The following is a 26,143-nucleotide window of genomic DNA, read 5'->3' on the forward strand; positions in this document are numbered from 1 at the left end:
CAACCATCCCCCCCCCATTTTAGTGTGACTGCAGTAAGGGAACCTGTTGTCAAGGGAGTATGTTCTCATGCCTCAGGAATGAGGAGGTAGAAAGCTGACAATTCACTGCTTAAAACATTTACACATACTGACAATCCTGCAAGCACAAATTAATAAAACATTTCAAATTTTCTCAATAAAACAAAATTCATTTACACATGTTCAGTTGATCTCATCAAACCTTTAGAACTTGCTGTTTAAGAAAATACCGCACAAAGTTGATAACAAAAAATAGATATACTACCAGTAGGTGTGTGTTTTGGAAATTTTTTCCTACACTCATCCCTTCATCCCACAAGTATTTATTGAGCACTTACTATGTGCAAAGCACTCTGCTATACAGTGGCAAGCAACACAGTTAAATGTCCTTGTTGCTGTGCAGCTGATGTTGTGATGGGAGCAGACTGACCAAAGGAACAAGAAATTAATTATCAGAGGTGAACAGAACAGCATCCTTGAAGAAAATAAAAGAAGTAACTCCACTGAGTGCCTAAAGAGGCACCAGCACCCAGGAGGTCCTGTGTGTGTGTCCTATCCTGACACGGTGGGCACATCACTGCTCCTCCCGGGAGGAGTCATGAACATGCTATCTCCAAAACACAAACAAATGAAATTTGGGTATGTGATCTCCAAATCACCCTTCCCAGGGCTGATTATTATTATTCAGGGGGTGAATAATACTCAACAGCACAGTCTTTTTATTTTAATATTTATTTATTTTAATACAAAGCTTTGGCATTAGCAATTTTATGAAAAAATAAAATGTACTAAAAATAAACGCTTGTGTGACATGATTGGTAAATGATGCACAAAAATAGGTTCTTTTATCCATCAAGAGGCAATCAGTCAAAGAAGCAGTTATTTTCGTCTTCAAAACCATTCTACCCTATGGGATAAAAGGAAAAAAGAGGTCATGAATTAGTTAAGGTAGTCAATGTTTTAAAATAACAGAGAAAGTGATCCTAACTTAAGGGTGGTGTGGGACTATCCCCAACTATTTCCAAGTCCCACTGGTAAAGCCAGTAAGCCATTAGCATTTTCCTGAATTCAGCAGTTTCAGATCTATGGTCAAGAGGCACAGTTCTCTCACAAGTGTGTTAGTACTTTCCAAAAGGAATCCAGGACAAAGTACAGATAGTAGTATCTTGTTTTAAAAATGCAGGAAAAATGATCATATACAACTGGTTTCCTGGTTTGAAGACATGTTCTAAATGCTGGGTTGTCTTAAAATCTGTAGGTGTTGTCTTTGAAATATGCTCCCCCTTTCTACCTCAAACAAGAATGTCATTACTTATTTTGAAATGATATTTTGAACAGTACAGTTTCAGGGATATATGGCTCTCTTCCAGGAACCACCAGTGTGTGCTTGCATGTGCGTGTGCATGTGAATGTGTGTGTATTCCTGTACTAGGTATGAGAATTCCTGTACTAGGTATCTGAGGTCTCTTGAAAAATTTACTATGCTGTCCTCAGGCTAAAGCTGCCCCTCTGCAATCTGGCACTGTACTGGTTCTGGTATGCTTCTCTAGTCTGGTTCATTTCCATGGTTCCTAAATCGTGTTGAGTTCTGATTTCTTTTCTTTTGGCTAAGTTCCAGATCTATATATTTCAAACCGTCTAGTAGTTATCTTAATGGTTATCATATCATATCATTCTCCATCAGCTCTTGATGTCCTCTCCTCCCCATCACTTCCATGACTTCCTCCTTCAAGTCCATATTTTTATCTAACATACCTTCCTGTCTCTAGTCTCTACAATGTCCAAGCAAGTTCTCAGTCAATAGGAATTACTTTTTTGCTGAAAGTCTTAGACACTACCCACTGCTTGCAAGAATAAAGTCCAAATTCTGTCTACTGCTGTACCACATATAGCATATACATTAAATCACACAACCCCTGAACCTGACCTGCTTTTTCTTCACTTTGTGCCCTCATTATCTTGGGCCTGATATTGAAACTCCTTCTTCATCCCTCCTTTCCCCCAGGCAAAAGCAGCACTCCCCAACCACTATAAATCAGAGTGGCTGTGCACTGGGCAGGTGTGCCCTTGCTTTTCAGGGCTCCTGACATGCAAGATCTGACACTCAGCAGTCAGGGAGCACTGGGAAGATGGTGACTAAATGAATGAGGCCTGGTATGAAAAACAGAAAGCAACAACTTCACATAAAGTTCTGTACCTTACTGCATGCTATAGTTCATACTTAAAAACTGTCTTTATAATGTTTCCTCAGGAAAAAATGGATATGAGATGCAAGGACTTTTAATGGGTGAATCAAGATTTTTAAATTTATTTTGATGGCCTTTGAAGAATTTATAGCAACGAATGAAGCCCTAACATTAAAGGTACTTCTGAAAAATAAAATATGACCACTCCTAAAGTTAGTACAGAAGTACCATCAAAGATCCTTTAATCCTCTTTCTGTTATGATTTTTTAGAAAAACAAATCTGTCTTCTTAATCACACTATTTATGTATATATCTCAGGTTCAGAGTAGTTAAAAGCAGGAGTAGGTAATAAGAGAAAGAAGAGGATTCATTAGTAAACTGACGGTAATTTCAAATTGTTACTGCAATTGGTACAAGCAAGGCTGTCTTGAGATAATAAAGATGGTGCTAGTGTGAGCAAAAGTATTAGATTGAGAACAGTGTTTCTCAAACCACAGGCCACAAGCTATTAATGGATTGTAAAACTGTTTAGGACTTTATGACTGGCATTAACAATAACAAAGTACCGAGGGAAATAAATCAGAGAATACTGCATGCAGTAAAGAAAACATTTGTGAGACTTCTTTTTCTTTCTCAGTTATATAGGTGAGAATTCTGGGTCATAAAGTAAAATAGATCTCTTATAGTGGGAAATAGGAAAAGAAGTTTGAAAATATTGCTTCACAAAAGCAAAGGAAAACACTGCTTTTAAAACTGAGGTTTTAAAAGAGGCAGCCAACAAGCCAAAATCTCTTCCCACTCGGATCTCTCCTAGGAAGGGACTCTTTAGGACAGACAATTCAAGAGGGACTCCCAGAAGTGGAAGGAGCCTCAGACTTCCACTTAATGCAGGATCTGCCTCTGAACTACTGAGGCCTCACAGCTTCTGCCTGAATAAATAGCTCCTAGCAAGCTCACAAGCTTTCAAATTACTCCAGGTCATGGATGTACAATTTTGACTCGTTGTTTCTTACACTAATTGAAATCTAGCTTCCTGTAGATATCTCCAGAATCTCCAGTTCTCCAGAACTATAGTACTGCCTTCTGTATGGATCAGTCTATGGTTCACAATGGAACTCTTATGAGAAATAAATGAGGCAATGTGGGTAGAAAGTAGCTCAATACAGGTGGTAAGTTTTTGGTAGGCACCCAATAAATAGTTCTAGTCTCATTTTTGGGAGTCCTTCAAATACCTGCTGACACCTTTCACATTACTTCAGTCTCCTCTTTTCCAAGCTAAGCACCCCCAGGACATCAAATGATGGTTTTCAGAAACATGAGCAGAGAATAAAATTAACCTTCTGCTTAACTGGACTATAAATGTCTACTACTACACTTCAAAAGAGGATAGCTCATGAGGAATACTGGTGGTGCCCACCAAAGCCCACTGACCTGCTACAGAGCTAGGGGCTCTTGGTCTTAGATTATGCTATAGGCTTTTACTTTGGATCCAGAGTCAGGGCAGGCATATGGAATCTAGGTGGATTAACCACAACGGATTCATTTCCTCCTGCTGAAAATGTTTCAATCTTGGTTTGCAAATTGTCAAACATAATTTCTGTGAATGAGAATCTAGGAAGTAAAAAAGGTCTATAGAGGATACCTAGCTGAACCTTCTATTCAACTTAAAATCTTTTTTTCATCACCTGCACATCTTATATAACTTGTTCCTGAAATAAAAATGACAACATTTATTTCCTTTATGTTGAGAAAAAATACATCGATACAAATATAAACTGGTGAATGCTGGGATTTCACAGGTTTATTTGAATAATGAAGTAAAGCAGAAAACCTCCTTTGGGAACTGAAATTCAATAACCTTGCCTACCTAGGTGCTAAGAAATGGAAGTATGAGAAGTCAATATATAAAAATATATTTGCCTTGCGTTTATTTCCTTCTTTGACAACTATCCAGTTTATATTTGTAAAGTCTCAAAATTCGCTAGCTTATTTTATTTTTTAAAAATATTTATTTATTTATACAAGCACTGGGGTACAAGCCAGAGGTGCGGGAGGGCGAGAGAATTCACCAGAGACAGAGCAGGGAGCAAAACAGGCAGAAGGACCGAAATACACTGCTGAGGGGAGCAGCGGGCATGACAGGAGAGGTTTGCCGCGCCATGTGGTAATCTCCCTGGCCGGCTGGGAATCAAACCGGCACTGCAGAGGCTGTAGACAGCTTCACAGCACTGCGCTCAACACGCTGTGCCACCGGGGAGGTCCCAAAATTCACTAGGTTTGCTTGCAGTGTCTTAAAAAAGCACAATTAGTCATGGCTGAGTACTTAAAATAGTATTTCATCTCAACAGGAGGGAAATGGCCCTAGAAATATGGACTTTGATCAACTTCTGAGTTAAGCCATAGTGTCAAGTCCCGTGTGGTGAGGGGTAGACCGCCTGTACCCTGAGCAACCTGTAATTCAGCACTGTGGGGCAGAGCCTGGCCCATCTGGGTTCCACATGCCTGCCCACTGATCTGGCCCAGATGGCTTCATTTTGTCTATGGAGTTTCACCACTTGCTAAACTGGGTAAAGATCTTGTTTGAAATCACAATGCACATGTTCAGTGTAACAGAAAAGTAAACTATAGTAGGTAGTAGCAGTTTACTATTAATTTCCAGAGAAACCACTGAAAAGTGAAAAGATGAAGTTTATTTTTCTAGAAGACTGTCTTACAAATAGATGAGGTAACCTAGAAAAATTAAAACAGAGTAATTAAATTGAAAAGGCAATCTCATTTTGACTGTTTTTGGTAAAGGCAAAAAGGGAAATAGAGATTTCAAGGAATTCATTAATGAAGAATCATTATAAATAATTTATTTGCTAATATAAACCTTTCCTTGGAATTAAAATCACATAGGAATTTCTCATCAACATTCTTGAGAAAGAGACAGAATTAAGAGTGACTATTAACTTTGTCTTTGTGCCTATAATTGTTTGAAAAAATGAAATAATTCATATATATTGTTCAAAAAAATCCCAACATATGATAGCACAGGAGAGAAAAACATTACCCAAAATCTTACTAAATTAAGATAATCACCATTAATATCTTGGTGACCATTCTTCCGGCACCCATGTGTGTACACACATACACACGCACACTCTCACTCTCAATTTCTCTCTTTAAATGGGATCATGAAAATTGTCCTTCAGCATGGCTTTCACCGAAGGTACAGAAATAAAATCCAAATGAAAAACTGCAGTATCCACCCTTATCAAAAGCTAATGGGAGGACAGGACTAAGACATGGATCTAGGATCTATGACTTAGATTCTGAGTCATGCAGGCATTTACGCATGGAACTGAGATATTATGGCTCAAGTGCTCTGATTTCTAATAGGCAGCATGCCTATTGGGCACTCCCCAATATCCAGTGGAAGAAGTGAGAATTTGGCACATGTTGAGTGGCAGCAAGGTGCATTAAATTACTTAGTAATTCTTTAAAAGTGCTCAGAGTGCCACCATTGGCTGTGATTGGGTTTCACTGGTTCGTGAATTTTTAAGAAGTGAGTTTACATTACTATCAGCATGAGAGTAAGCAAAAAAGGTGACAGCAGGAGAAATACATATATTCCTCCAAATTGCAATCATAGGGACTCACAGAGCTCCTATGATTGTGTGTCCCAGTTCATGGGAGACAAATTCATTTACCAAATGATAAAGGCACTTGGCCATTTTTTTCACAGAACTTTCAAAGAACCTTGGCAGGATTGTTTTGGCTAACATTTATTGAGCACGTCTTATGTACCAGGCACTGTGCTAAACATGTTAAATGCTAATTCTCATAACCACCCTGTGATGCAATTCTACCATTAATGCTATTTTATGGATGACTAAAATGCAATTGAGATAAACATCACTATGGGTCTCACAAGCAAATGGAGGAGTGTGTGTTTGCCTCCAGAATCTGAGCAATTATCATGTTGAAGCAACACTGCTTTCAGTGGACCCAACAGAAGCAGCTAGCTGTTGCCCTGCTGTAGGATGCCTAGCCTGCTCATCTTAAGTTTGAAGAATGCCAAGTGACCATGCCATTCTCCCAATATGTAACAACAGGTCAGGGATGCCAAAGGGCATTTCTTACAAATCTAGCCAACAGATCAGGTTAGACGTAACAAAATCAAGTCACTGGATTGGAGGTTACTTGCTCATTGTTTCTACAGCTGAACAACGAGCATTCAATTAAATCAACTGCAAGAGCTTGGATGGTTATTATTAATTAAAGTGCTGGCCTGAAACTGGATATGGAGAGTACATGAATTCCACTTGTATTGATTTAAGTTCAAATCTGGGCAGTGACCCAGGGATGCTTTCATCTCTAATTAGTTTTCATGAATACTGGTTAAAGGACTGAATAATGTCCTCAGTAAATGCCCAAAATTTAAAACAAAAGCAAACTCAAAAACTGTTTCTCTCATCCCTATGGAAAGGTACTTTTGGAAAATTCCTGGATCAAAATGGCCCTTAACAGTCTCCTAGCCCAATTTCCCCTCCTCTAAAATACCTCTCGCTGACAAGCAGCTCTGACAAGACACACCCAGGCTCTGCCTGTATTTCTGGTCCTATCCATGGCAAACCATCTCACTGGTCAGTAACCCAACTGACAGTTCTGCCTTCCTTTCTCTTATTGCCTCCCTGTAACTTTGGTCTTCACTTGAAGGAAATACTGTTTAGCCTTATCTTTTTCTCCCCTGAGAGTCTTCCTAGTATCTGGAAACAGGGTTCTTCCTGATGGTTTCTTTCTTGTAGGTTAAATATCATAGTTCCTATTCCTTGATTACGGCCAGGGTGTCAGTGTTCTAACAAAGCTAAGTCTGGAAGATTCTAGGTAAAGTCTGATGGGCCCACAGAAAGCAGGGCTACTCTTACTGGTGCTCATGATACGATGTGGACACCCTTGGCATTCTATGACTATAACTGGTTGCCTTTGCATTTACTTTACACTGTTGGTTCACTTTGTTTGTGGCTAATGAAAACCCCTAGATCTTTTCCCAAGTGAGCTGTAGTTGCTGAGCAAGGTGAGATCCAATCTGTTAATGACTGAAAACATATGTTCATGAAATAAATTATTTTGCTAGGTATGATTCCATTAGGATCACTATGAATGTGGCAGAAGTTGATTCTCACCATATTTATGAAAATTTAGTCTACATTTTCCTTGGGATCATCTGGCACATGCAACCAAAAAACAATTTGTTACTTACTCATTAGCATTCAAGCTAGCTGTGGCTCTGATGATCATGTAGCAGAGTGTGAGAACACTGAGGATGCCAAAACTGCCAATAATAAACCATTCTTCTGTTGACAAAGGAAAGGGAGGAAATCACTCTGGGGAGAAGGCTTAAGTCAAATCGATGTCAACATTTCCCTCAAATGCAACGAAGCAGACGTCAACGGAGGTAATAAGCCAAGACTGGCCCAAGGAAGTGAAGCAGGAGGAAGATTGCCAGAGAGCTACTAACTGGAGAAGGTTAGTGGAGTAGTGGTGAGAGCTGCAAGGCAGAAAGGAAAGCATGGCCCAACCTTTTCTTCCAGTTAAGGTCCTGAGGTCTGTGAGGAACGTGGCCACCAAAAAATGTGTAGTAAAATATGTATATAAAACTGCAGATGGACACTGATTTTTTAATTATTAATTGAGATGACATACTTATTGTCTCTTTCCTTCTTCATTTTGTCACTTCTGCATGGTTGTATCGCTCATTCTTAGAGAAAGGTTTAGATACACAGAGTAGAAGTTCCCAAACGTCTTGTGGGTACTCAAAGCAGTCCGCAGGCTGGCCTTCCACAGCATTCTTGTCTACAGTATTTCCTGTATGGCTGGGTTTACTGGTAGTCTTTACTGAACAAGGACATCTCATTGGTGTCTCTTGGAAAGGTATACCCACTGTCTATTCTGCTTTGTTAAGCATAAGCAGGAAGGATAGGTGAATTCACAAGGTACTTGGCCCATCAAAGAGTGAACACCTCTGGTACAGAGAACTTAGGATTTTTATCTAGTCTCTTTCTAGGTCCATTCATCAGTTAATATTTTCCTTTAACTTTTCTTTCTTTTTTTTAAAGATTTATTTATTTAGGAATAGAAGAGCTGGGGCAACAGGCCAGAGATGCGGGGGGCGAGAGGATCCACCAGAGACAAAGTGGGGAACAGAACAGGCAGACTGACTGAACTACACTGCTGAGGGGAGCAGCGGGCAAGACAGGAGAGGTCTGCCCTGGCCGGCTGGGGATAGAACTCATGCTGCAGAGGCTGAAGATTGCGTCACAGTGCGGTGTTTAACCCCTTGCACCACCAGGGAGGCCCTATTTTCCTTTAACTTTTCAAAGTCTGCATGGTCAAGGTAACATTCCAAAAACAATATTAAGAACAACAACAACAAAAAAATACCACCCCCCGCAACCCCCCCCCAAAAAAACCCCACAAAACCACAAATCCAACCAGAGAACCAATATGATTTTCTAAAAAACTCTTAACTACAAAATATGTAGGCCCCAGAGTACTCTCTTAATCAGGAGCAGTTTCTCAAAGTGTTACCTGCTAAAATTCTTGATGTATCTGCAACAAGGCCATAAAAAGAAACATGTATACTGAATGCCAAATGTTTATATGCAAAAATTATGTATAACATGGTGTTTCTCAACCTGGCTTTCATTGAGTCCCACAATTATGCAAAACTGTGTTTGCCTAGGAATTTTGCTTGAAAAAGGTTATTAGATTTTAAAGGTAGTGATCTTCAAAAACTGTTCTTCAGGATTTCAGGATGTTGAGTTGTTCTATGAGCATTTTTCTGCCCACCTTTTTTCATATTATAAAATGCTCTTCTTTTTAGATAACAGTGTAGTCACGGCTTTGTAGTATACAAATTTCTCATTGGTAGCATGAATTTATAAGAGCTTTATTAAAGCTGAACATTCAAGAACCCATACAAAATCCATCACTTTTACCCAAATATATATTTTAAGGTAGGGAAATGTATATTGACATTAAAAACATTATGGGATGATTTCCTATCAATATGAAGAAGTTAACACAATTCTTTTTTCTTCTTGGAGACTTTTATACATAAGCAGACTTTTAGAACCTTCATTATGTCTATGTTTTCAAATTCTGAATATAACATTCATATTTGTACAGCATTTCAATTATAAAAACTAGTAATCAAAAAGAGTGAATATCATAACAATACCCACTGGGCCCGAGAGTATGTTAGCAGCAATCCGCTGCTGCTGGCTCTTGGTTATTGCTGTCTTGCTCAGTGTGGATTTAGCACAGTGCCTTGCACACAGTGGATGCTGGCTGAAGGCACTGTAGTTGCTAGGGTACTACAGGGCTTTGAGGCACAAGTAGCTTTGATCTTTTAATCACACGAATCTCATTTATTAACATCATGTGTAAATCCTGCTAAAGATGATTAATTTGATATACGAATAATTTTTATCATCCAAACAAAAGATTTTGAAAGGGCATTTCTGCATAAAATATAAGGGGATCAATACTTAATGTAGTAGTAGGTGCTCAATAAATGTTGATCAATGAAGGACCTATAAAATAAATTAATAAATAAGCAGCCTTTGTCTCCTTTATTACCATTAGATCAACTTTTAAAAATCTAGAGCATAAAACCTGAATGCTAAAGCAAGAAAATGTGAAATGCTATTAAATCACTGGAAACAAAATTATATCAAAGAATAGTTTTATTTTATTTTTTTTTAGTTTTACTTATTTTATAAAACATAATTTATAATTATTTTATAAATGCAAAGTTTAAAATGTTTACTTATTTAGAAAGTTTAAAAGTTTGTATGTTTACTTATTTCATAACTCAACAGGAAGGCTCCTTGAGTTTAGAAAAGTGACAGAATGAAACCTGGGAAATCATCTCCTAGTAATAATTTTGGGTTGGCTGAAAAGCAATTTTGCTTTAATTAAACAGACCATGTGAGTCTTACCATGTGAAGAGAAAACTTTTTTAGCAGCTTTACCCATTACTGACTCCCAGAATTAGGTGAAGGGAATCCTATAGGGTTAGGGCTTGAAGCTACAGGCAAGCAGCAGCATATATTGGAAAAGGCAGCACCCAAATGGTGACAAGGAAGATGGAGTGAAAGATCGTTAGATGAAAATAACATGTAAAGAATGGAACTGAAGAAAACAATTCACAGCGTGAACGTCCACACACACGCCTGCCAGCCCACTCACACCGTGCTCAGGCCTGCATCACCACACCCAGTACTTCTCAACAAGTCCAACACCATGATGTTCATAATCAACCCCCAGCATTTTTAAAGATTACTTTTTTGGTTTTTCTCCTGTTTCATGTACAATTATACCAAAGAGTTAAGTGCCAAATGCCAAACTGAATAAAAAAGTATAAAATAAATTGAGCAACAACAGGTCATCTGAACTATTCCTAAAGATATGAATTTTTAGGTTCAAATTCTGAATCAGCTTTTAACTAGATTGCCTGGGAACTGGAAAGCACTTCTCAGAGCTACAGTACACCCAAGATGCTGAGGCCATAAGTCACATCCCACCAAGATCCTCTAAAATGCCTGTTCGCAATGCAATCATTTCAAAACAGGTTTATAAACAGTTACTAAGATAAAAACTCTGAACAACTATTTGCCAAATGTTAACTATTTGTATTCATTACACACAAATATACAAGCTCCTTAGTATAAAGGAAGTTTCGCTATTCCAAATATCTGCTTTAACCGAAGTACATAGCACTTGCTCAGTCACAGGCCACACTATTGGCCCTAGTGATTGCCCCAACCGTCATCTGGAGCAGTCACCACATGCCAAACATGGGCAGCAAATCTGTCCTGTGCTGGGCACAGGTCCACTTACTTGTTACGGCGATGTTGATCTCTCCTGTTCTAGGGGTGAGTTCCCCATCCTGAGGAAGAGGTGATATCCCCGAAGTTCGAAGGGGCTCGAGGCCAAGAGAATTGTCGCTGGTGAGGTCACCTAGGGCTGATCTTCGGTTAACTGCTTGGGTTCTGGTGAGTCTTTCCATGTCAAATGCTACATTATCAGTACATGGCAAATTTGGCTGCAAAATAGTTCCAGATTAAAAGTACTTGTAAGAATAACAAATCATGTTGTAAAATTTTAAATATCTGACACCCTGTTAAAAGATTGCATCAGGACTTTTTAGTGTGATTTCCTCTCATTTCCCTCTCTATCCACCCTCTCCATTTTCCCCAAGAGTTCTAAAGAGAAAAACAGATGATTTCCTCCCCCCAAAAAGGTACAAAGGAAAGGCAAGATCCATTGCAGAACTGAGAAAATTGGTTACTGCATCTTAATGACAACCTTTTGTGGAAGTGACTTCAGGAAGAGGGATTCACTGTTGTCATTATAAAGCTGACAATAAACTATATGATTTTGGCTCTGATATTAACGTAGAGAGACAGCAGGTAACATAAAATACCATTACCTCTCTGTAATGCCTCATTCATTTGGTAGTCAGTTTTTAAATATCTTCTATCTTTAGACATAATACAGTCAAAAGCAGATCAAAACTGAAAAGATTTTTGAATTGTGAGAAAACTGTTAAAACCTAAGCACCAAAGCCTGGAGGACAGATATAAAACTGCACTGGGGTCCAAGGACACCAACTAAAAAGCTGGATACAAATGTGGATACAAAAGTTGCCTGATTTAACAATATGGATATTTGGTATCTCCAGTAACTTTTGGAAACAGACAGTGTATTAAAAGCGGAGTTAGGAATGGTAGGTGAGAAGTTGTATACACAGAAGTCAGACAACCAAGCCCAGAACAATTCTGTTCTAGATTACCCCCAAAGCCAAATTAAAAACAAACTTACACAGTGTAATAACTTACACTGCTCATAATGACTATCAGAAAAAATTTATTATTATTATTTTGGGTATTTAAAGAAATATGGTGGCTTACAGAACATTTTAGAAAGATCGTCATGAAAACCAGATGGGAGAAGTATTAGTATTTCAAAGACTTAAAAGACTAAACAAACCCAACAACCAAGAAGGCTGGAGGCAACAAAAGAGGCTAAGCTAGTATTTTCCAGTGTTTACTGTGTGTCAGGTATTATGGCGGATGCTTTGTTAAACTCCTCAAATGGGGGTGGACTCTGGTCCTAAGGAACATCTGGCAAAGTCTGGGAACACTTTTTGATTGCTGTGACTGGGCATCATGCATGGGCACCAGCGTTTAATAGTAGAGGCTATGGATGCTGCTACACAGTCTACAGTGCAAAGGATGGTCCCACCAGGAGGAATGATCTAGTCCAAAATTATGTCAGTGGTGCCAAGGTGGAGAAACTGTGTTAAATGACAATGACACTGCTGTGATCACTAGAGATGGAGGATAAATGGGTCCCAAGTGGCTCACCCCTGTGTCTGACAGCACAGTTCAAACTGGACCCCTTAGATCTTCTTTGGGTTGCAAAGCTTAAAATGAGGAATTCATTTTTTGGGTTACACTAAGCTTTTTGTTCCATGAGGAGATTAAGCATTCACTCATTTTTGAAACCAAAAGTATTTCATTTCCCTCTAAAAATCTACAATCCTGGATATATAATAGATACTTCTCTTAAGCAAGAACTATAGGCTGTCTGTAAGCGCCCTGGTTCAGCTAGTGAGTGCTGATTTGTCTGTTCAGAGTTGAAGTATTCTACATGGCAGGCAACCTTTGCCAAGTTGTTAAAGGTTTGCCCAGGATGGGGCACCGCCCACCTTCACTATTTGCAACTTACAACAACCAGGAGTGCAAAGTCAAACTCAAGAGGAAGGAACGTAAGTAATGATTTAGTTTTATATTATGCTGAACACAGAAAAATGTACTATGGGACCAAAGTCAAAAGTCTATTCCTTAAAAAAAAAAAAAAAAAAAAGATTGTAATGAAGGGGGATCACACCCTTCTCTCTACCTCAGTTATCATATACCACACCACCCAATAGTAGTACGCGTGAAAAGCAGACTAGCACAGTTCCTTCCTCCCCTTCTAGGAGTTCCCTGAGATGGCTGGACTTGGAATAATCTTAGAAGAAGGCATTGCTGATTAATGAGGATTATATAGCAAAGAAAGACAGGTGGTTTTTGTTGTTTTTTTTTTTTCGGGGGTGGGGTGTGTGTGTGTGTGTGTGTGTGTTTGTTTGAGACTTAACCATCCACTTGTGCTAGGCTATGTTACACTGAGATATGACACTATACAACTATAACAAAACAGGCAACATACCACAATTCCCAGGGCCTTCAAAATATTAAGTTTGCACATAGGACAGGTACAATGTTCACTAAGCCAGGGATCCACGCAGGATTTGTGAAAAACATGCCTAGTAAAAAGAAAAATGAACAGCATCACAAGTTATATACTGAAAAACTTTAGGCCAAAATGCAAAGAAATGGAATTTTTAGTCTGTTTTTCTTCCTTTTAGGATTTATGTTCCAAGACATATTATTGGGGAAGTATTAAAATAAGTATTAAATTAAAATAAAGCTGGTAGAAAACCTCCTATGTTCAATCATCTATGTCAACAGCACTGTAAAATGAGCAACCGAAAAGGAGTATTTGGCTGCCTAGACTTTTTATTGAACCAATTTCCAAAAGAGTTTTCAGATAATTTGAGTTCATTAAAAATGAAGCTAATGAATCATGCCTTACAAATCAGTTATTTTTTCTGTAATAGCTAAAGCAGAAAATGAAACTTCAAAAAGATATTAAATTGTATTAAATGAGTTCTATGTATCATTATTAATTAGCTTCATGGAACTCTGTTAAATGCCATGTTTTAAAGTCTTTCTAAGTAACTTAAGTAAAATGTTAAAGTTACATGAGGACTATTTTTAGGGATGAACTGTTCTCAAGAATCAGATAACACTTTGCTTGCAGTTTTCAACTAAAATGTTTAAAGGGAGAGAGAGGATGGGCAATTTTCTCTTATTCAGAAAAGGAGAGGATCACATTCTTGTGATTGGGAACATGTCAGGAAGGGCTCTGCATTCTTATAACAGGAACTTGTGCCTTCTGGAGGGGAAAGCAGACTTTACAGGAGCTGCAGAAATCATTCCTCCAGCTCAAGTAACTCCATGGCAGTTCTGACATGCTGCTATAAAGCCATGTGAAAGCCCCAGAGTCTTGGCTAGATAGGGAGGCGGCAGTTACTAGGATAGACATCCTGTACGCCTTTGCACTTGATCTTAGCCAAAGGGCTGAGAAGTCATACTCTGTATATTTTTGGAGGGAACTATAATCTGAGCCTTGAGGTCCGATAAAAGAAATTTTGAGAAACCAAACTACTATATGCCTTTATTACATTGATTGTAACTTATAATTTATATATAGCTTGTATATAGTTACATATAGCTGGTTCAAAGGTAGTCTTGATTTAACAAAGAGGTCTAAAAAGCATTTCTGTTTGGGATTTACAAGAAATATCATACTTAAAGCTTTAGGCTGAACAATACACACATACAAACCCACTAACTGCCATTTAGTAGCTTGGTACACATTTCTTTGGGATAAGAATAAAGGTCACAAAGACTGAACTGATCAATGTACTCTGGAATTTGCACTCAATGCAATAGGCCAGAACCTCATCATTCCTGAAGGCTTTTTTTTTGAGTGTAAACGTTTTTACTTAAGTTGTGAAAGTGACCAATCCGTAGTCAAGACCTACATTCATCTAGAATACACAGGCATTTCCATGCCTGCTTCTTGTTACTTGTGTCTTTGTAGGTGTGCTCCAGGAGGAAGCCAGGCACCAGGGTGATCTCTCATGGACTTAAAGGTACACAGCACCTATAGACACTGCAAAGGGCAGCACCTGCAGCAGCCAAACCTTGAAAAGAAGCCCCTTCCTACTACTATAAAAGACTCTAATGAAAATAATACACATAAAAACAGAAACGGGTCCAACACATTTAGGGCTCAGAGGTATGCTAGGAAGGAAAGCAGGTTGTGTGTTGCCAAACAGTGAGTGGTGAAAAGGACAAGCATATCAGAGCTTCAACAAAAAAGCCTTAGAGAAATACTTTGGACACAGAATGAGAAAGGTATGAAATGTCAAAAGAAAAAACTGGTAACGCCGAATATGCACCCCCTCCTTTCCTACCACTGTGGAGTCTCTGCCAGCAGCCAGAAAATTGATCCATTTTTGCTCCTGAGGTGGTACCTTAGCCATACAACTGTAGAAGCTGTAGGACCCCACTGAAAAGAATTTTTAACTACTAAGAATTTTGTAATTGACCTTTAAATAAAAGAGGTTTAAATAAGGGGAGTTTTTCAGTTTCCAAGACATGCTGGCTAACAGCCAAAGGATGATCAACTATAATCAACTGACACAAGTCGGAGGTCCCAAAGCACTGCCAACCGTCATCTGTCCAGAGTAAATTACATGACAGAAGAGGAACAGTAAAGGTCATGCAACAAAAAGCCAGCAGGGCACGAGGTTTCATAGTTATAGACAGAAATCTTTAGTGTGGGCTCCAGACAGGCTTGTTAAAAATTAAGGACAGACGGACACAAAGGCATCGAGGTTCTTTTTTCTCTTACTGATGTGAAGAAGGGACAGTGAGTGCAGGTTTTGCCCAAAATCTGGTTGTGAAGGTGAGAAGGTATAGGGTGGTATTTGGAGGTGGGGTTGAAAGTGTTGGGAAAAGTGGAAAAGGAGCATGCCCATATGCTGATGAAGGACGAACAAAAACTGAGGGAGCAGAGAGTCAACAGGGCAAGGTCCCTGAGGAAGGAAAGAAGCTGGTACCTGGGGGTCCAGATGGAAGGAGCATGATGGAACAAAGCAGGGGGTTCCTCCAACCTGTCAGAGGGGAGGCTGGAGGGTAAGTGTTGAGGCAGGTCTGCATGAAAGCTCAGGTCAGAAAAATGAGGAAATTTCAACTCTCTGGCAGCTACATTTTTCTCTCTGAAGGTGCTGACAAAGTTATCTGCTGAGAGTGAGGAAGAAGGTGTTCAAGGAGAAAGGACACACCCGGTGCTGCTGTGAGGCATGTGAGTACCAACTGCGGGAACAGAATTCCTAGGGCAGCATTCAAGTCTGCTGGGGTCTGTTCAGAGTCCTGCAGGTACCAGTGTCCTGGCACTGAGAACTAAAGGAAGATACTGCAGGGTCACAGCTGGGCTCAGATTCAAAGACCTACAGTCAAAAAAGGTCAGACAGGGCGGCCTAGGCAGAGGAAACACAGTAAGTAGCAGCACAGAAAGAGCTAATTCAAAAGTACTTGAGGAGAATCCACTGGAAATAACAGGGTTGGAGAAGATTTAGAGTAAAGATAAGTGTGTGCATGGAGCCATCCTCTAGGTTAGTGGGGTTCTTAAATGGAGACATTTTGTGGCTGTCACAACTGTGTATGGGGGTGTTACTGCATGCAGGGGGTGAAGCCAGGGACACTGCCCAATATTCTAAAATGCATAGGACACTCCATCACCCCAACAAAGAGCTATCTGATCTCAAATGTTCACCATCAGTGCTCAGACTGAGAAACGCCACTCCATTTCAAAAGTACAACTCACAATATTGCTCGAGGTGCAAAGTTAATTTTCACTACACCTGAGAATCCTATTGTTACCATTTCAGTGAGGTGAAATACTTGGCTAAGCAGACTGTGCAGTGTAATTTAGAGGAAGCTACAACTTGCTGAGACAGCAACCTGCTCTAAAGTTCTAAAGTGAAAAGGCAACTCTGACATGGCAGCAGGCACATCTAGTAGCAAAAGCACCTGCAAACAAAAGATAACCAAATGAGCAGTGCCATAACTGGTCACAAAGAAGTCTGTTAAATTTGCCAAAACTCTAATAGTCTAACACAGACCACAAAGACAAAGGCTGAGAGCATGTCTCTGGTGGTGGGCGCAGTAACAGAAATGGCCATTGACTTAATAGAAGGTGTGATCTATAGCACCGAATCACCCAGGTACTGAATAAAAATAAGCATGCTGGACTCCATTCAGGATGTGATTCTGAAAACTCCCTGTCAATTCTGATGCAGAGTTAAATTTGGAAAGCTAAAACAAATTCAGAAGAAACAGAAATAAGAATGAAACCTAGGAAAACCCAATGCTCAAAGAACAGAGGGAATGGGGAATAAACTTCCATAACAGTTCATTTTTGGCCAAGGCTTCCTGAGGAAGACATTCTCTTTGTGAAGTGAAGGACTTTGGAGCCTCCATTCTAAGGTTCCTGGTGGTTTGGGGGAACTCTGGACTGAAGTAAGACTTAGCTTCTTGCTGGTCATTCTGGTGTCAAAAGAAATCTGTGCAGGTAAAAGTATTTTTAAAAAGCAAGTAATAGCTGATAAGCTACATTCATAAGGTAGCCTATTGATCTTTTTCTTGATTTCCATTTGCATATGTATTTCCTTTAGACTATAAATGACCACAGTTAAAGAAAAACTGGCAATTACATAATTTAATTTTCTATTGGACAGCTTACAGTTAATTTTAGAGATTTTCCTTTATACGTAAACCATGATACTTGGTTTCTAGAATCTTGATTTTCTGCTTCAGTATATGAATTACCCTGAAGTTCTATATTTAAAAAACTAAACAAAACAGATCTTTAGGCTCAAAACAGTTAACTTTCTAAATAAGTAAAACACTACTAATAGTTTTACGGAAACAACTTATTATTTTATTCATTCATATGTTCTGTTTTCATTAGGAACAGAGTTGCATAGATCTGTTTTAAGGGGCAGAAGAGAATGAAGAGGAAAAGTCTTTGATTCTGGCTTCTTGATAGGCAATTATGTATTTTTACAATTAACACTCAAAAGTGTATCTTTTTTTTTTTAAAGATTTATTTATTTATTTATACAAGCACTGGATACAGTCAGAAGAGCAGGAGGTTGAGAGAATTCACCAGCATCAGAGTGGAGAGCAGAGCAGGCAGACTGAGGAAGTACACTGCTGAGGGGAGCAGCGAGCAGCAGGAGAGGCTGCGCACCATGTGGGACCCTTACCTGGTGGCCAGGGATCCGAACTGGTGCCGCAGCGGATGCGGGCAGCTTCCCAACCCAGCGCTCAACTGCTACGCCACCGAGGAGGCCCTCAAAAGTGTATCTTAATGGTTCATGTTCTCTAGCGTGGAGTAACACCATGGTAGAAATCAACATGCTTATTAAGGAAATTTGCTGTTTTTAGGGTCCCAAAGTACCCTTTGGGAGGAGATATGTGGCCCTAAGTAAGAGGCATGGGCATTAAAGGCAGACCTTTAATACTGGCTCTGCCACTGCTACATTGTGTGACCCTGGCATATATTACTGGTTTGATACCCTTCACTGTACATTGGGGAGGAAACCGCTGACCCATTCCAGGAGACAGTGCACATAAACTCTCCAGAGTAGAGACCCTAACCCAGGCAGGCATGCTGCAACATAACTATCCTTCCCACTTTGCACAACTCAGGCTCAGAGAAAAACTTGATCCAGATTAAAAAAAGTTAATAGGGAGGAAAAGCGGCAGGTCCCAGTGAGAACTGGAACACGGAAGATAAACGGGTGACTCCAGCAAACTACCCGAAGAAGAAAGTGGCCATAAAAGAGGACTAGAAGGGAGGGAAGCGCAGAACCCTGCTCCCCTCCCCCGCCCACAGAGGCAGAGAGGAGGAAAACAACAAACCAAAACGGCCAACAAGAACAAACGACGCAGCAAGCGGGACTGTGAGGGGAAAGGAACTATTGCAGCCACCACACCCCGTGAACGGGAGCTGAGGCGAACCCTGCAGGATTTGCCGCGGCGGTGAGCGAACGGCTCTGGGCGCCATTAGAGAAGAACAAAGACCCCGGGAGACGCGCACACAGCCCGGGCTGCCGGTAAGCTTGTGCGGAAAAGCGGCGCGCTGGGCGCGCTTAAAAAGCAAGTGCAGACCGGGATCGCGGCTGCCCAGGTCCCCGCGCCTGCAACCTAGGCTTGCGGGGAGACGCGCGGAGGTCCTCACTGAGGTGAAGGTCCCTCCCTGAGTAAGCAGGAACCAGGCGCCCAGGCACGGGAGCGGTGCAAAAGGCGCCATTCCCGCACCACTGAACTGGGCTACAGCCCGCGTCCTGGAACTGAGGGCTTTGAACTGAGACCCGGGGCACGAAAATTCGGGGCGTGGGTTCTCCACGACGGTGGGGCACAAGGCAGACACAGCATCCCAAAGCTGTTGAGGTGTACCCTACCATTCCGGCTCTGTTCCCTGTCCCACGGGGTGGGGGGAGGCGAAAAACAGCCCCCCAAGGACAATAGGAGAGATCTCTGGCGCCACCTAGCGACCAGGAAAAAAAAAGTCACTAACACCCCATAGAACAGGAAATTTCTTAAGACTGCTTGAAAAGGGCAGAAGGCTTCTGGAGGACCCAGTGGCCAGCCGGGAAGTTAGCCCACGCCAGGCCCCTTCCGACCAGCAGTCTGAGCCCACAGAGGGAGCAGGCACCCACGTCCGGGGCAGACCGGGTGCGCAGAAGAGTGTGCCTGAAACCAGAGGCGCAGGGACTGCATCCCGCTTTGCCATTTTAGAACAGGGACATTTCTTCAGTAAAAACTGCCTAAAACCAGCAGAAAGCTCCCCCAGAAGACAGAGATGGCTCCTGGAAGAGCCAGAGGTGAGCGGAGAAGTTCACCCAAGATGCCAGTCAGTCCGAGCAACACAGTGTCCCAACGCATACGACAAATTAGAAAACAGACAGTAGGGAGCAGAAGAACCACACGCAACCTAAAAACTCAGGAAAGAAGCACACCACAAAAAGAAAACCACTCCCCAGATTGCAACGACAGCAACTTGGAAGAACTTCTAAGCCTTCCAGAAAGGGAATTTAAAATTGCCATGATTAAAAAAGTGATAGATCAGAAGAAGGAAATTGAGTCCCTAAAGAGGGAAGTAAAAGAAATGCAGGAGATCAAAGAATTAATGGAGGAACTAAAGAACTCTGGGAAAAGCAATGAAAGCAGAATAGGTGAAATGGAAGAGTGAATAAGTACTCTTGAAGACACAGAAATAAAAAGAACCAAAACAGAAAAGGAAAGAGAAGTACGAAGGAAAAAGAATGAAGAAAGACTTCGGGAACTATCTGACTCCATGAGGAAAGGAAATATAAGAGTTATAGGAATTCCAGAAGGAGAGGAGAGAGATGTAGGAACAGAGAAAATATTCATGGATATAATTGAAGAGAACTTCCCAAATGCGAAGAAGGAGCTGAAAATTGATATACAAGCAGCAAGAAGAACACCAAACTTCCACGACGAAAGGAAAAACACAGCAAGACACATAATAGTAAAGCTCCCAAGAATCTAGGACAAGGAAAAAATAATGAAGCTGACAAGAGGGAAGAAACAGATAACATTCAAAGGAAAACCAATGAGGCTGACATCAGACTTCTCTGAAGAAACACTACGGGCAAGGAGAGAGTGGAGGGACATAGTCAACAGACTCCAAGAAAACAGATGCCAACCAAGAATACTCTATCCCGCAAAGCTCTCTTTCCTCCATGAAGAAAGAATATGGACCTTCCCAGACAAAGAGAAACTCCGGAATTTCATTATGACTAAACCCCCACTCCAAAAAATACTACAAGGAATCCTAAAGCCAGAACCTCAGAGGGATGAATAACAACGAAAGAAGACCCAAAAAAAAAAAAAGTTATTAAAAGAATAAATAAATAAAATCAAAGGAAAGACAAACATAATGGCAAATACAGATGCTAACATATCAATATTAACTCTAAATGTAAATGGACTAAACTCTTCAATAAAAAGACACAGAGTTGCAGCCTGGATTAAGAAACAAAACCCAACCTTTTGCTGTCTCCAGGAAACACATTTAGCTACAAAAGATAAAAATAGGCTCAAAGTCAAAGGATGGAAAACAATCCTACAAGCAAATGGGCCAAAAAAGAAAGCAGGAACAGCTATACTTATATCAGATAAAACAGACTTCAAACTCAAAAAAATAAAAAGAGACCCCAATGGTCACTACATTATGATTAAGGGGACAATACTTCAAGAAGAAATAACACTCATTAACATATACTCACCAAACGAAAGAGCACCAAAATATATCAGACAACTGTTGTCCTCTCTGAAAACAGACATCAGAGAAAACACATACGTAGTGGGAGACTTGAACACACCACTATCAACAATGGATAGATCAACAAGACAAAAAATAAGTAAAGAAACTAAAGCTCTAAATAAGGACCTAGAGCATTTGGGCTTAACAGACATCTATAGAACACTAAACCCAAAAAAAACGGAGTACATATTTTTCTCAAGCGCACACGGATCATTCTCCGGGATCGATCACATACTGGGGCACAAGACAAACATCAACAGATACACCAAGATTGAAATCATACCAACCATCTTTTCTGACCACGAAGGCATCAAACTAGAAATAAATCATAAAAAGAAGGCAAGGAACTATCCTACCTCATGGAGATTAAAAGCCACACTACTGGAAGACCACTGGACTAACGAGGAGATCAAAGAAGAAATTAAAAAATTCTTTGAATTGAATGACAAGGAGGACACCAATATCCTAAATGTATGGGATGCAGCAAAAGCAGTAATAAGAGGAAAATATATAGCAATAGAAGCTCACATCAAAAAACAAGAAAGAACTCAAAGAAACAACCTAATCTCGAAGCTCAAAGATCTAGAAAAAGAACAACAAAAAAACCCCAAAACCAGTAGAAGAAAAGAAATAATAAAAACCAAAGCAGAAATAAATGAAATTGAAACTAAAAAAACAATCCAAAAGATCAATGAAACCAAGAGCTGGTTCTTTGAAAAAATAAATAAAATAGACAAACCCCTAGCCAGGCTCACAAAGGAAAAAAGGGAGAAAGCACAAATACACAGGATCATAAATGAAAGAGGAGAAATCACAACGGACACAGCAGAAATCAAAAGAATAATCAGTAACTACTATGAACAGTTATATGGAAACAAATTCAACAATCTAGAGGAGATGGACAAATTCCTACAACTCTACAATCACCCAAAGCTAGATAAAGAAGAAATAGAACACCTAAACAGACCAATTACAATTAGCGAAATTGAAATGGTAATCAAAAACCTCCCCAAAAACAAAAGCCCAGGACCTGATGGATTTACAAATGAGTTCTACCAAACATTCAGAGACGAATTAGTGCCTATCCTTCACAAACTCTTCCAAAAAATTGAGAAGGAAGGGACAATACCAAACACGTTCTATGAAGCCAATATTACACTAATACCAAAACCGAATAAGGACAACACAAAAAAGGAAAACTATAGGCCAATCTCCCTAATGAACACTGATGCAAAAATCCTCAATAAAATTTTAGCTATCAGAATCCAACAATGTATCCATAAGATAATTCACCACGACCAAGTTGGATTCATTCCAGGGGCACAAGGATGGTTTAACATCCGAAAATCAATCAACGTTATCCAACACATCAACAAAAAGAAATATAAAAAGCATATGATAATATCAATAGATGCTGAGAAAGCTTTCGACAAAGTGCAACACCCATTCATGATAAAAGCCCTTGAAATTCTTGGGATACAAGGAACATACCTCAACATCATAAAGGCCATCTATGACAAGCCAAAAGCCAGTATCATTCTCAATGGTGAAAAGCTGAAAGCAATTCCATTAAGATCTGGAACAAGACAAGGATGTCCACTCTCACCACTGCTTTTCAATATAATACTGGAAGTCCTAGCCAGAGCAATAAGACAAGAGAAAGACATCCAAGGTATCCAAATAGGAAAAGAAGAAGTCAAACTATCACTATTTGCAGATGATATGATAATATACATAGAGAACCCCAAAATCTCCACAGAAAAACTAATTCAACTCATCAATCAATTCAGTAAAGTGGCAGGATACAAAATCAACATGCAAAAGTCAGTAGCCTTCCTATACACAAACAATAAATCTGAAGAAGAAGAAATCAAAAAAACCATCCCTTTTATTATCGAAACAAAAAAAATCAAATATTTGGGAATAAATCTAACAAAAGAGGTAAAGGACCTATACAAAGAAAACTATAAAACACTGTTAAAAGAAATAGAAGAAGACACAAAGAAATGGAAAGACATCCCCTGCTCATGGATTGGAAGAATAAACATTATTAAAATGGCCATCCTACCAAAAGCAATATACAGATTCAATGCTATTCCAATCAAAATCTCAATGGCATTCTTCAAAGAAATAGAACAATTATTGATGAAATTCATATGGAATCACCAAAAACCCCGAATAGCCAAAGCTCTACTGAAAAAAAAAGAAGGAAATGGAGGCATCACACTCCCAGACTTCAAACTATACTACAAAGCCATAATCATCAAAACTGCATGGTATTGGAACAAGAACAGACATACAGACCAATGGAATCGAATAGAAAATCCAGAAATAAACCCACAGATTTATGGTCAACTAATCTTTGACAAAGGAGCAAAGACTATGCATTGGAGCAAAGAAAGTTTGTTCAATAAATGGTGCTGGGAAAACTGGGTCGCTACATGCAAAAGAATGAAGCTTGACCACTACCTCACACCATACACAAAAATCAACTCAAAATGGATTAAAGAACTAGACATAAGACCTGAAACCATAAAATACATAGAAGGAAATATAGGCAAAACACTACGGGATTTGCACATCAAAGACATCTTTACAGACACATCACCCAAAGCAGTGATAGTGAAGACAAAGATAAACAGCTGGGACTACATCAAATTAAAGAGCTTCTGCACAGCAAAAGAGACAATAACAAAAACAAAGAGAAACCCCACCAACTGGGAGAACATTTTTGCACCCACACTAATGATAAAGGACTGATCACAAAAATCTGCAAAGAGCTGATGAGACTCAGCAACAACAAAGAAAATAATCCAGTCAAAAAATGGGCAGAAGAGCTAAAAAGAAACTTCTCTGAAGAGGAAATGCAAATGGCCAACAGACATATGAAAAAATGTTCAACATCACTTGTAATCAGGGAAATGCAAATCAAAACTACCATGAGATACCATCTCACCCCAGTGAGAATGGCACATATTAAAAAAACTAGCAACAACAAATGTTGGCGAGGGTGTGGAGAAAAAGGAACTCTTCTGCACTGTTGGTGGGAGTGCAAACTGGTCCAACCACTATGGAGAGCTGTATGGAGATTTCTGGACCTACTAAACATACAGCTTCCATATGATCCAGCAATTCCACTCCTAGGTATTTACCCAAAGGACACAGAAACATCAATTCCAAAGAGCACCTGCACCCCTATGTTTATAGCAGCACTGTTTACAATAGCTAAGCTTTGGAAACAACCCAAATGCCCAAAAATAGATGACTGGATCAAGAAGATGTGGTACATATATACCATGGAATATTACTCAGCATTCAAAAAAGATAAACACATGCAATTTGCAGCAACATGGATGGAGCTGGAAGGGATCATGCTCAGCGAAATAAGCCAAAAAGAAAAAGAAAAATACTGGATGGTCTCACTCATAGCAGGAATCTAGAAAACTTAAATAAGGGACCAGGAAAATGAATATAAGAAAGTGAAAATCAAAATCAAAAAAAACTATGAACCAGGGACACTTTTTGGGGGGTGGGGGGCGGGAGGGGAAGGATTGGGGTCAGAATGGGGCGTTTGCAATTGTATGGGGGAATATAAAAATAAAATTTATTATTAAAAAAAAATAAATCTAAAAAAAAAAATTTATAATTAGATTAGCTTCATAGCTAAATAAATGAAGATGCTTCCCAAACAAATAAAGATGAAAGAACGCATGAGCAGGCAAAAAAACAAAAACAAAAACAAAAAAAACAAAAAACTTGACCCAAATTCCAGAGGTCTGGGACCCAGAGCCTAGTGAATTTGGCTGAGGTTTTATCAGACGGCCTTAGTGATATATTCTTATACAAGGAGGAGAAGAACAAGTGGCTAGTCTGGAAATCCACAGGTGTCACTAAGTTAAAAATTCTTGACTTGATGCTCCTAGGCTACGATGTTTCTCACAACTCAGGAAGGTGTGTGCTCTCATTCCTGCTGAGGCAGCACAGCTCACTGCCAAATGCAACTCCTCAGTGCGCAGCCTACCCTTTTCTGCCAGAAAAGCCAAGAGTGAGGTGGCTCTCAGAAGCAGGTGGCTGACTACTCTGAAATGAGTCATACAAACCACATCATTATCATTCTTGTAAAACAAAGAAAGTAGGCATACTTGCAGGGGAGAATCCGGACAACATCATTCTGCTTATAGCTCTCTATGCAGACTGCACAATGATCGAAGTCTGGGTCTGTTTCCTGAAGTGGGAAGCACAGAAACAAAAGTCACACACATTGAAAGTACACATGTAGAGGAGACACAACCCAGCCAATAACTTTCCTCTAACAACTATGGCAGGCAAGTGATTAGAAAGTGAAGAATTATAAAAAAGTATAAGTAGTTTTTCATTTGCTTATATCGAAACCAATTGATCTTTTTTCAAACTGCTGTGATAATTAATACTGCCTGAAATGTCTTAGAAGTCCAAAGTTTAACTTTTTTCAGTATTCAAATCAGCTCTCACCTTCACCCACCCTCATGTTTGCTCCCCATGACTGATGCACCCTATTCTGTTTGAGTAGGTCTTACTGTACACTCTCCACAATCTAGTCCCATCAGGCTCATCTAGGCTCTCATTTAGGCTCATCTGACCATGTATCTAAGGCAGAAAAAATGATGAGCCCTGAAAGACACTATCTTCTGAGTCAAGTTCAGAGACCTGCCCCAAGAATGGGAGCTCTTCACTTGGTCACAGAATTGGGGTGATTTGGGTGAACAGTCATGGATCAACTCAACTGTGGATGCTATCAAGGGTCAGCAGGAGTCAGTCAGGTCATCCAGGGTAACTTCCTCCCCTGGGCTGGGGATGGGGCTGGTTCCCTG

At 39.9% G+C, this 26,143-nt stretch overlaps 1 protein-coding gene across 2 annotated transcripts in view; it reads right to left on the reverse strand.

The window, feature by feature from the left end:
- Positions 1-26,143, reverse strand: part of RNF130 (ring finger protein 130) — a gene marked incomplete at its 3' end in the record, with an annotated part of 126,397 nt that overhangs the window by 23,226 nt on the left and 77,028 nt on the right. Inside the window, exons 5-8 of one of the 2 annotated variants that reach the window (XM_084243196.1) lie at positions 25,436-25,518; positions 13,470-13,566; positions 11,094-11,298; positions 7,446-7,543 (exon numbers count right to left, since the gene is read on the reverse strand). In XM_084243196.1, the coding sequence (XP_084099322.1) occupies positions 7,446-7,543; positions 11,094-11,298; positions 13,470-13,566; positions 25,436-25,518 (483 nt within the window). Of the gene's footprint in view, positions 1-7,445; positions 7,544-11,093; positions 11,299-13,469; positions 13,567-25,435; positions 25,519-26,143 lie in introns of those variants that run through there. The other variant, XM_084243195.1, reaches the window with a different exon arrangement.

This window comes from Talpa europaea (genome assembly GCF_964194135.1).
Source record: "Talpa europaea genome assembly, chromosome: 9".
NCBI lineage: Eukaryota > Metazoa > Chordata > Mammalia > Eulipotyphla > Talpidae > Talpa > Talpa europaea.